Source organism: Podarcis tiliguerta (assembly GCF_965153285.1).
Source record: "Podarcis tiliguerta genome assembly, chromosome: 2".
Lineage (NCBI taxonomy): Eukaryota > Metazoa > Chordata > Lepidosauria > Squamata > Lacertidae > Podarcis > Podarcis tiliguerta.
Genome location: NC_139535.1, coordinates 55,881,793 through 55,894,473, shown reverse-complemented (window position 1 = coordinate 55,894,473; position 12,681 = coordinate 55,881,793). Strand labels below are relative to the sequence as shown.

Below are 12,681 nucleotides of genomic sequence, written 5' to 3'. Positions count from 1 at the left end.
AAAAATTACAAAGTCAGAAAGGAACAATGTGCCTTAAACACTAACAATATGAGAAATGTTCCAGCTTTGGAAATTGGCAGCACATGCGGGCCTTATTTCTCCACATAGGATGAAACCAGACGTGACATTATTCACGGATTAGTAGTTGGGTGAATGTTTGTTTTAAGTAAATAGTGGCCATGGGGAAATGCCAACTCTAGGGAGGGGGATTTTAACCCTTTGCCCATACCCCAGTTCCAGCCCCTGCCCCTGACCCCGGTGACTGCTGTTTGCATTGGGAGGAAAACAGCCTTTTCTTAAATAAAAACATCACTACCACTACACACAGTTATTAATTGCTTGAATAAGTCTCAATTGGCCTAGATAGGAGGGGCCAAACAATCCCACCCTCCCTAGGCAGCCTCATCTCCAAGAGGCCAATTTGTCATAAAACCCAAGCAACCCTTTAAAACACTGACAGTGGTTTATATTTCAAAGAAATGAACCTTAATTTGCCTAAAAATAAACACTAAAAGGCTAATTATAGTTCTAATAAATAAAAGAGCAGACATGTAAGTGGATGTGCCTAATTAATTATTGCTAATTGACTGCTCTAATGTAGTAGGTATGAGACCTGCATCCAAAGGAGCGAACTGATGAGGAGACTCACTACCTTTGCTCATGCCAATTATCAAACGCAGTTCTAAGACCACATTCTGCTGGATGCTGGACGGAGGATCTAGCCTTGTGCTGCCAGCGGCAAATGGATTCTACACATTACAGTTTCAACACAAAACATGGATGGCTTCATGTTAATCTCTCTCCTAGGTATTCTGTACACACAGAGGATTTCATGCCTTCTTGCTCACATCTGTGGGCCTTTAGCTTGTTTGGAGTACTGAATATGCACTTCTTTCTTCCTACAAAGGGATTTGCAAAGAGGGCTATTTGCAACCTACTTCCCATCTCCTCCATTTGGAGTTTATCAGGTTACAACCACTGCTTGGGGTCCATTCAGAAATGTATTCCATTACATTTCCAAATCAGATGCTCCTTGTAAAACCAGAACCGCTCACAATAAATCGTGTGAGTTGGAGCATACTTGCTGCAAACTTACAGCAATGGGCTCAGCTGAGGAGATCTAACCAAGACTACCTCTGTGAAACAGCATGTTTCTAGAAGAACAAGATCCTGGAATCATAGCAAAGAATTTCATTTCACCAATAAAGTAAGTTACAGCCAGTGTGGTGTAGTGGTTAAGAGCGTGTAGTGTAGCCAGTGTGGTGTAGTGGTTAAGAGCGGTAGTCTTGTAATCTGGTGAATCGGCTTCGCGTCTCCGCTCCTCCACATGCAGCTGCTGGGTGACCTTGGGTCAGTCACACTTCTCTGAAGTCTCTCAGCCCCACTCACCTCACAGAGTGTTTGTTGTGGGGGAAGAAGGGAAAGGACAATGTTAGCCTCTTTGAGACTCCTTAGGGTAGTGATAAAGCAGGATATCAAATCCAAACTCTTCTTACAGAGACACCCAGAAGGCTAATTACTGAATAAACCACATGTACTCTTGCCCTAATAACCAATCAAGCTACAAGCAAGAATATTCTGTCCGTGAGACGCTCACTGTAACTCTACACACCAACTACAGTTGTCTCTGGATAGAGCTTAGATTCAAGGTCTTCTTATCCTGTTTCTCATCTCACAGCTGCCATATAACATAGCCCTTGTGCCATTGTCTTCATAGAGGAAATGGATAATAATGTTGTACTTTGCATAAACAGTGACAACCTTGGCAACCTTACAAGGCCCTTCTCCTTTATGCCAATAGATATGCACAATGACACTTAGCTGTATCATATCTATATGTATCTGTGGTGGCACTGTTTATCCGCATACAATGTCAGACCTCATACAAAGCGGCTACTTTTGAGTTGGAAGGCCCTGGCATATGTGTCGTGCAAAGGCATACGTAAGAAACTCCATACAAAAAAACCAGTGTACTGCTCATTTTCCAGCTCCCACATTCCCCTGCGCAGATGAGACCTACGTGCTATTTTCCTTTTTGCGGCAAACTTCAGTCTATCCAGCTGCTGCTTTGTTCTTTTCTTCTGCAGACCATGTTCCTTCTTGGACTCCTGCTGCAGAGAAGAAATATGGTAAATACATAAACTACAGAAGATGCTACCATTTGCCACCCTTCCCCCATCCCTCCTGCCTCAACCTTCATCCAAATCTCCAAGCCCAGGGAAGGAGGGGGGGAAGAAAAGGGAAAGCTGGCACAAAGGCAGACTCCTCGACTGGTGAGAAATGTGACTTTCAGACACAAATGAAAGAGTATTCTGTAGCTATTAAAGGAGCTGTGTGGTAAGTATAATGAGCAACGAGGGATGCAGGCAAACGTGTAAACAGATTAGCAGCAAAGGACAATAGACCTCATGTCAGTCACTGCCATGCAGAGTACCAGCTGCATAGGATTTTAACAAGAAGTTGTTTGCTTTTACATTCAGGAACTTATAAAGAGTGAAAATGCAAAAGAAAAACTTGATGAGATCTTCCAGCAGGGACATCTAACAGGGCAAGGTGCTTTCTTAGTACAGCTGGAAAGGTATCATCCAGCAAAGTTGATTCCTCAAAGGCAAGGGGCACTTAGTTAATAAGGGAGGAAAAGAACTTCACAATCTAATGCTGTTCACTATGAGACGTCAGCCTCCTATGTATCATACTTTAGACTGATAACTTCTTTTATTTCCCTCTGAAGGAAGGGGGGTGGCGCACATCCATCAAAATGGCTATCATGCTATGGCCTCCCTGAACTGACAACTAAGTACATTTTTAAAAGTCAACAGTATGAGCATTTGTCAGGGACAGTTAAGATTTAAAGGATGCAACAATGGAAGCACAATTGCAAGCCATATCCAAGCAGAGAAAGAACAGGAGAAATTGAACATGACACATAACGGCGACGCAGGAATCTTTTTAATGACTGGAGAGTCTAAAATGGAAACTGACCAAAAGGAGAAGGAGAGACAGATTGCTAAGGTCAAGAATACTGATCCAGCACAGGAGTGCAAGGCTGGACAAAAGTCAGAAAAAGAAAGGTACACAATGAGTTGCAACCAGCCAGAGACAGACATTTTTATGTTGCAAACAAAGAAAGGCATCTCAAGTGTGTTGTTTACCTCAGAAAAAGATACCAACAGAGTATACAATAGAGTGCAACATCTATTTTAAAAAAGGTAAAGTACTGAAACAACTAATGATTTTAATAGAAACAAAAATTGAAGAGAAACATGAAGTTAGTAGCAGAAAAGAGCATGTAAAATAATATTTGGGCAATATAAAAGGGACATTCTATACAAATTTGAATTCAGAGAATTGATATGATTCACAAAGCCTACTACAGTGGAACCTCGGTTGTTGAACACTTCAGAAGTCGACCGTTTCGGCTATCGAATGCCGACAACCCAGAAGTGAATGCTTCCGTTTTTGAACGTGCCTCAGAAGTCGAACGGCTTCCAAGGCACTTTTCTCCATTTTTCTCAATGGAATTTGCCGACCGGCAATTGCACCTCGGTTGTTGAATGTTTTGGAAGTCAAATGGTCTTCCAGAATGGATTACGTTCATCAACCGAGGTTCCACTGTACAGGGTTGGTTTTTTAAAAGGGCTAAAGAAGATAGAACTAGGGATTCAAAATGAGGCAAATACTGGTAGAATCGTTTAGAGAAAAACAAAGCCAACTCCTCATAGCAAGTGTAGTGATGTTAATGAAGAAATTATGGCAAACTGATGGGCAAAGCTGGTGTGTGTGTGTGTGTGATGAAGTAGTGGATGATCCACCACTTCCAAAGCTCTGCACAATTGCACTGGTCAGGACAGGACGTGTGTGTGTGTGTGTGTGTGCGCGCGCGCGCTAAAACCAACAACTTCCCATTGAAATTAATGGCAAGGGAAATGACTCAGCTGGCTGACCTAAGTAATGGGACTGATCCTGTGCCTCTTAGGGGAGCACTGGGGCTTTAGATCCAGTGGATCCCGGGCTGACTGTGTCCCACTGCCATCTGTCCCCATGAAACCAAATATTGGGGTCTAATAATGGCTTCCACTAGCCAAAACACCACTGGCAGATCTACAACCACGAGCACGGCAGGACCTCTGCACTGAGTGTGGTCCTCCCCTGGCTGAGAGGTACCTCTGTCTCCTCCTAAACCATCTCTAGCCAGCAGACCTGGGGATTAGAGATGCTCTGTTAGTTCTTTTCTCTTGTCAGTTAAGCATACAGGTGGAAATTATCTAGGCTGCAATCTACAGCCCATAAATACACAACACCAGCACCACACGTACAAGGAGTTTCCTCCCACTCTTCAGCCAGGAATTGGAAAGTCCTGTTAGTGTTCGCTAAGCAGCCTCACAGCCCCAGATATCAACAAGGATATTGATCCAGCCCCAAATCGCATCCTCTTGAGCAAGGATGAATTATGTGAACTAAATGAAACAACCATAAAGTGGGTATGCAAGTGTCTAAAAATAACTGCACTCAGTGGATAATAATGAATTGACATAAAAGAGAAAAGAGGTGGCAAGTAGAGGTCTGCAGTGAGTTCTGGGGCCTGGGCTGTTTAGCTTCATAAATAATGTCAGGGAAGAGTTTCCAGAGGAGCAGTAGTATTCATCTGTTGTAGTGAAAAACAACAGAGAGTCTTGTAGCACCTTAAAGACCAACGCATTTATTATGGCTTAAGCTTTCATGGACTACAGTCCACTTGGTCTATGAAAGATTATGCCATAATATCTTCGTTAGTCTTTGAAAGCACTACTAGACTCTTTTGTTGTTTTTGATGCAAAAGACTAACTCGGCTATCTGTCTGAAAAGGTTGAGGCAGTGGCATTGCTGAGAAGGCAGTCTTAAGGCAAGTAAGAATACAAACAAGAAAAAGTGGGGAGGTGGGGGGATGAAAATTGCCTGCAACTCCTCAGGCAGTCGTGTTCCCCTCTCAGCATCTGGCAAAACTCATCTCTGTGGCTTCCCTGCCCACCCCCTCTTCAAGCGCTGGGCCTCACAGGCCTCACCATCTTGGTGCAGCAGATGCTTCAAACACAGGCAGTTTCAAACATGGCAACAGCGCCACCTGCAACAAGACAGGGCTGCTGTATTTTTAATACAAGCACTACAGGAGGAAATCCAGCAGGTGAAGCTCTCATGACCAGGACTTGTAAACAGGGGCATTTGCAAGGTTGTTTAGTTTGAGGGGGAAGTCTGGAGGTGTCTCACAGTGTGTGGGGAACCAAGAGACCTGGAGAGTAATGGAGCTGCTGCAATTACCAGCAACATCTGTGCCATGTTTGTCTTCCTGCCTAAGAACGGGCAAAGCTACACATGTAGCAAGTGCAAGCTGATTACCTTGCTGGAAGAGAAGGTACAGCAACTTGAGAACTGCCAACCACACTCTGAGCTAGCAGGCAAGATGAGGAAATTCTCACTAGACTAGAGTGGACTATCTTGGAGCAGAGATGAAGGCAGGGAACCCTAGGGAAGAGCAAGATCACCCAATACAGGAGGCAACCCCCTGAAGGAACATAACACAAAGAAAGCAGGACTGTCAGGAGCCATGTTTTGTCTCTGGAGTGGCAAAATCAATTCCATGCCCTCACCCTGGACACCGATTCTCAGCCAGAGCAGCAAGAATAGAAGTAGAAAACCCAAAACACACTGAGGTGGCAGTGAACAGAACAATTCCTGCTGCTCTCCATAGAAGAAAGTGATGTGTGGTGGCAGCAGATGATTTCCTACTGAGGGTGACAGAGGCAGCAGTGTGCAGAGGAAAGACTCATTGTTTCACTTGTCTCTACACTAATGCACAGAGTACAGGAAACAAGCAAGAAGAATTTTCACTCTAAATACAGGTTGGCAAATATGATCTTTTAGGCATTAGTGAAACCTGGTGGGATGAAACTCATGACTGGAATGTAGAAACTGAGAGGTATACCCCATTCAAAAGGAATAGCCCATACAGGAAAGGAGAGGTAGCAAAATTATATGTAAAGAATGTGTACACTTATCAAGAGATCCATGACTTGAATGATAGAATGCAGACTGGGAGTATATGAGTAAAAATTGTAGGAGACGGAAACAAGAGTGGCTTGTCTGTGGGTAGAAATATAAAAAATAAAATAAAATAAAATGTCCAGTAGCCCCTTAGAGACCAACTAAGTTGTTCTTGATATGAGCTTTTGTGTGCATGCACACTTCTTCAGATACACGGTGGGTTCCTAACAGCAAAGGGACACAGCAAAGGGATGGTATCTGCAGTATACAAAATACTACTCCAAAATCCCACGAACATGCTAGAAGTAATTAAAAAACAATGGGAAGACAAAATAGGCTATGAGATTAACCTCACTCAGTGGACCAGAATGTGGTCTAAACCCCCTTTTAAATCCATATCATATCAACGAAAAGAAAAGAACTCACTCTGAAACTCACCTAAAGGTGGTACCTAACACCAAGGAAACTAGCACTAATACGCTCAGGAACTTCACCAAAATGCTGGAGAGGGTGCACCTCCACAGGCACATACCTACACATGTGGTGGGAATGCCCCAAAAATCCAACTATTCTGGACAACAGCCATACAAGAAATATGTAAAATAACTAAGCAAGTATTGGAAATTACCCCAATTTTACATATTGGCAATATGTAAAATAACTAAGCAAGTATTGGAAATTAAGCAAGTATTGGAAATTGGAAACTGGCCCTACTAAACATTTTCCAAGACAACAATGCCCATTTACACCACAAAGAACTCATAACCCACCTACTCTCAGCAACCAGAAACATCATAGCCAGACACTGGAGAGACCTGTCAGGAGTAAGCATGGACCAATGGTACCAAATAGTATGGGAAACAACCCTACTAGAAAAATTAACGACAAATTGAAACTGACACAGGGACAAATAGAAGAAGATACCTTTATCAGCCCAACAAGACAACAACAAGAATCCACCAACAGCATATGAATCAATATGGCTAACCTGATTCAAAAACACCCCACTCACACATGAAAACAAAGTTCACCACAGCCAATCACAAACAAGCAACCGCACCCTAGGCCAATCCCAATTTCTCTCACCACCAAAGGAACACAAGCAAATAGCAAAGAGAACCTGCACAAACGACGCTGACACAAAAACCTACACATACATTAAGCAAAATAGAAATATCGCCTCCCAACCCCACCCACCATGGCCCCCTCCGCCTCTTCCACCCTTTTTCTTCCTAATGTAACCCTAATGTCTCAACAAATTAAACTGACCTATGAAAAATGTAACTTGAAAAAAGAGACATTGTGCATACCTTTGTAAACCAAGAAAACTTTAATAAAAATATTTTTTAAAAAAAGAAGATTACACTGTTGGTGACTGTGGGTAGAAATATATAAAAAGAATAAAAAGAATTGTCCAGTAGCACTTTAGAGACCAACTAAGTTTGTTCTTGGTATGAGCTTTCGTGTGCATGCACACTTCTTCGGATACACTGTGGGTGTCTGCTATAGCCTGCGAAGCCAGACTGACGGCTTGGATGCTACCTACCTAGATCAGATTACCAAACATTCAGTACTGAAAAAGTGATCCTGTTCTCTTGGGTTTCATTACACAGAGACAAGGGAAAGCTGAGTATAGTCAGACATGCACTCTGGAATTTAAGAAGGCTAGTTTCAAAAAGCTTGAACTACTGGGTGAGATCCTATGGTCAGAAATATTCAAAGAGAAGGGAATGGTGCTTAATGTATTGCTGGTGCATAATGCATTGGTCACATCTATAAGCTATATTTTTGCAAATCATGCTTAATTTTGTGGAGTTCTGTTCATGTTTTCTAAGTACTCCTGGCCCCTTTGGAATGTGAACCTGCTATGGTGTGTGCTTGCAGCTTCTCACTCTTTAATCTCATCTATGGATTTCATTAGTGCGTAGATTTTGATAATTAATTTAGACGTTAAACACAAGCAAACCCAACACCAGTCCCTTCCTCTCTGTGCTGTTACTCAGAACTGAATTCACTGCTGTTCTGTGCTACCCTTTGTCTTGAGCTCTTAAAAAATTTCATCCCAGGAGCATGCCTCACAAACTAAGTGCAAGGCATAGTATTATATGATTCTCCAAGTCCCAATATGCATTTTCTTTCACTGCTTTTAAAATAATCAAACAAGCAAGCCATTTAGTACAGAAGTAGTTATTCACCACTCCCTTTCCACTCCCTTAAGAGATAGCACTTCCATTTATTTCTCACAGTACCTTCCAGCTTTAATACTAATGCTTTTAAAAAAGGCCTTATTCCCTGTCATATACAAATTCAAAATATGGTTCATTCACTCTCTGAAAAACAGGTTCTTCTCCCAACACAGTTTACACTCCTTGCCCCACTTAGTCCAAGAGTCTTCAACCCGGGATCCCTTGCCCTCTGAGCTGAGCTGCTTAATCTCCCCTACCAGACCCGGTGACACCACCCTGCTTTCACCTGCTTGTAGGCTGCACACTCACAAGCTCTAGTCCCCCATTGGCTCTCCTCTTCCTATAGTTTCTAGAAATATTTTCCCAGCCATTCATTTGCTTTGACCTGAATAAAACTGCAGAAAGCTTGCCTTCGGGACTACTTTCTTCTGCTGCTTTATTTGTTTGATTGTTTATATTCTACTCTTTAAAATATTTCTTCCAAAGCAGCTTAGAAAAGTCGTAACAGTTAAAAATAAAGGGGGAGGGCAACGGGAGAGGTAAAAACACATCAGCATAAAAATCCAGTAGAAGGGGCTTTTCAGAGCTCTTCAGGGAAGGAATTCCTCAGATGCTCTGTTACCACCAAAAAGGCTCCATCTCTGGTATCTGCCACTCAGATTTTGCTAATGGAGGGCACTCAGAACAGCCTCTGATACTGAGCTCAAGCAAACTAATATTGGTACAAGCAGTTCTTGCACTAGATAACCCTTCAGTACTTAAATGGCCTAAACAGTGGTTCCCAACTAGCTAAGTACTGCAGAACCCAGTTTTTCAAAAGCCAAGCGATGAAACCCCTACTTTTGAAAATGTTGTATCTATGGTAGTTTTTGTTATGTGAATGGTGCCCACTATACCCTCCAACATGTCCCAGTGCAAAACTGGGAAGCCCGTCTTCTGGGCTGCACGCCCACATGAGTCACGTGACCTGCATGTTTTGGCATTCACACGAGAGCATGGCTTCCCAAAACAGGATGTCCCAGACAGTTGACGGATATGTGCCACGGACCCCCTGAGTGGGTTATGCGGACCACCAATTGGGAACCACTGACCTAGAACAAGATTAACACCAGCTCTTAAAACTGAGCCCAGAAAAACTGACAACACATGTAGTTGGTATAGAATCAGTGTAATAAGTCTCAACTCCCTTGCTGCTACCACATCCTGGCACTGCAGTGATCCAGGCAGTTACATAGGGGCTTATCTAAACATATGCCCCCCCCCCACCTTCCACCTGCAGTCCTAATGTGCAACAGTCAAGAAAGGACTCTATTACTTGCTATTTCTGCATATTTGAATTGACCCCTGGTTTGGAAGTAGGTAAAGGATTCTCTGAAAAACCAAGTAGATTTGAAAATCCATGCAGACTGAACAGGTAGTGACTGCTGATCCTGCAACTTGGAATTCAGTAAGTATGTAATGCAACGACTGGATGTTCACCTAGTGCACATCTCATCCCTTTAAAAAATTTGCTTGCAGACCACTCAGAGTCTACCTGCTAAAAGGATTAAGAGAGCGCCTGGAGGTACCTTTGCTTTCCATGTTTAGCTTAATGCGTTAAAGAGGACAGGCAGCCCAAGGGCCTTGGTTCTATCTAAGGGGAAATATATTTTTATGACATAGAAATAGAAAGAAAAATAAAGATATGCTTTCCTAGAATCAGATAATTTTGGAGCAGAAAATGAATATGTAACCTATTTGGGTGATGGAATAACAACAACATGTAATCTGTAACTTGCATACTTCTTTGCTTTGACCCACCACCTAAGCAGCAATTTATAAACAGGCAGTGACCATTTCGCACAGGAATTCTGCTCCCAACCTCTGCCCCACCTTCCATTCCATTCTGCTCTGACCCAAGAGGAGCCATGAGTTGGCAATTGTATGTCAATTGGACACAACTAAAATGTACCTACCTACCTACCTGGGATATATACAGGGAAATTATCTGTCATTTCATTGTTGTTGATTGATCCTTGACTCTAGTGGACTAATAAATAAGCACGGCTCAGTAGATAGCAGATGAGTTGGTCTTAGTTACCCATCCCTGATTTAGACCCATGCCTACCTTAAGTATGATCATTTCTACTTTAACTGCCCATAACTGATCTTTGTCTCTACTGAAAAACATCCAATGGACGAGGTATTCCCAAACCTCTCTTATTGAGTTCTTAACTTTTCTCAGTTTTGAACGTGATGTTAAAAATCTTCCCTCCTTCAACAAAAGTCCATTACTTCCTGTCAGTTGCATTTCTGCTTGAACAGCTATAGAAAAAATGTACATCTATTAGAAAGTGGTTGTCATCTCCAGACTCCACCATCAGCCTTTTCTACTAAGTCTTATTTTCAAAAGCTTTATCCTTTTTCTGCTCTTGATTTTTCTCCCAAGTCCGTACTAAGGTCTGACTAGTATGGAAGAGAATGAAACAATGATTTTCTGTCATATGGAAGCAATGTTTAAAATTCTGCTAGTTCAAGTTGCCTTTTGGGCATATCAGCATTGCAACATACTTATTTAGGCTATACAGTAGTTCCCTAGAACCATGCAGATTTTTCTAAGTGGAGCAATTATCTAACCAATTTGGTTAATACGACATTGATTTTTCTCTTGTTCATGCTTGTCTTAGGAGAATTTTGACTTCTGCTCCTCCATTTCCCAATGTGTTAAGAAAATTTAGGGCCAGGATACTGTTTTGGACTTGTGGCTGGCTGAGCTAGTATAGTAACAAGGACACTAAGCCAGCTGTAGTCTAACTTCTGTGAGGGAAAGTAAAGCTGTCAGTTTTGCTGGAATCAAAACATTACTTGGGTAGGCTGAGGACCCAGGACAAAGACAAAGGGAGCCCAGAGGCAAGGAAACTGAAAGAAGGATACAGAGTATAGGGAACAGACTTGAGAAAGTTGAAAGTGTGCTGTTTTGAGAAAAAGGGCAGCAACGACACAGAACTGATGCAAGAAGAAGTGAGTCAAAGAGAAGATCAACAGGGGCTATGCAGAATGACAGGAGGAATGCTAGGGAGGACTGTCAAGAAATAAGGCATGTCAAAGTAGTGGTAGAATCTTAACTTTGATGGGGGAATTCTGTCAATGGTGACTTCTACTAGAAAGCAGGGTGGTGAATAGTCATGTGGAATTTATTCTGGCTTTGCATTATCTGAAAATACTTCAAGAGTGACTATCTATTATCTAAATTTTGGGCTTCCAGATATTGTTGAAGTCCAGCTCCCATCAGTCCAAGCCAGCACAATGGGAGGGCCACAGGGTAGCCACCTCTGCTCTACTTCATCTAACAGCCTGCCCCTTTAGAATTCTGCAATTCTGCATTTCCTCCAAGCCATGATCAGATGTGCAACCATGAGCATCTGCATGATTTTTTTCCAGATGAGGGGCAAAGTAAATATTCCATATAAATAAATAGCAACCAGAGAAATGGTCTACTATTTCTGGTAGATCTGGTGAAATAGCAGTGGAGAGCCCTTGGGAATCCAGGGGATCTGGATCTGGAGGAGGGAACTACCTCCCAAGCAGACACTTACAATCCATATTTTCCTGATTGCTTATGAGAAGATATGGTGGGAAATATACCAAATATCTTAACATGATCATGGCATAGTAATTGCACTGGCTAGAAAAACCACCACTTTATTAGAAACAAACAGCATTAGCTCACCATGATGTGTGTTTTCTCTCCAGACAAATCCATCTAGCCTTCTTTTTGATGATCCATTTTTATCAAGGCGCTCACAAACGGACTGTTTTGTTATTGGCTGTAGTAACATGACAGGTGTTAACCATTCCAGAGACTCCCAGATGGTTTTTTACAGCATGTCTAAAACAGAGCAAAGCTGCTGCTGCTGCTTGATGCTGTGTGGGTGGGTTTAGACAGCTACACAGCCATCCTGTTTTATCCCCCTTGCTGTGCTCTCCCCTCTCGTTTCTCCTGTATACACTTTAATATTCTTTTTACAAGCTTCGTCATTTTGCGGTTGCGTAAAAAGGAAGAGCTAGCCCCTGTCAGTGCCCTATATTTGTCACGGGAAAGCTGGTCCTCTTTAACAAACTACGGTCGGATAGGCAATTACCCAGCATGGACTCTAAGCTTGCACCTATTCTTCTCGCGACAAAGTTCAGAGAAACCCCTTGACACTTTTACTCCTGGCAGCCAGACTTCTGATTTTGCCTTGATACTTTAGCTCAACTCTCTGTCAAGGTGACATTAACAAAAGGCTTCTACAGACTCCCTGTGAAACAAGTCAGTTTCAGCTCACTGATGAGTCCTTGCTGGTGGCTTCTTTTCTAGGGTTGCCATATTTCAAACAGTGAAAATCCGGACAGAAAAGTTGTTGAGCTTTTTTAGAGAGGCGGCAAAAACAGCACTGCCAGTTTAGGCTGCCATACATCTGGATTTCCCCATACATTTAAGTGATTTCTGCCCAGA

General features: G+C 42.5%; 1 protein-coding gene across 5 annotated transcripts in view; it reads right to left on the bottom strand.

The window, feature by feature from the left end:
• Window positions 1-12,681, bottom strand: part of UIMC1 (ubiquitin interaction motif containing 1) — a 79,454-nt gene that overhangs the window by 46,145 nt on the left and 20,628 nt on the right. For 3 of the 5 annotated variants that reach the window (XM_083422833.1, XM_083422831.1, XM_083422834.1), the window contains exon 3: window positions 2,021-2,111. In XM_083422833.1, the coding sequence (XP_083278959.1) occupies window positions 2,021-2,111 (91 nt within the window). The remainder of the gene's footprint in view (window positions 1-2,020; window positions 2,112-12,681) is intronic. The other 2 variants (XM_083422835.1, XM_083422832.1) reach the window with 1 other exon arrangement.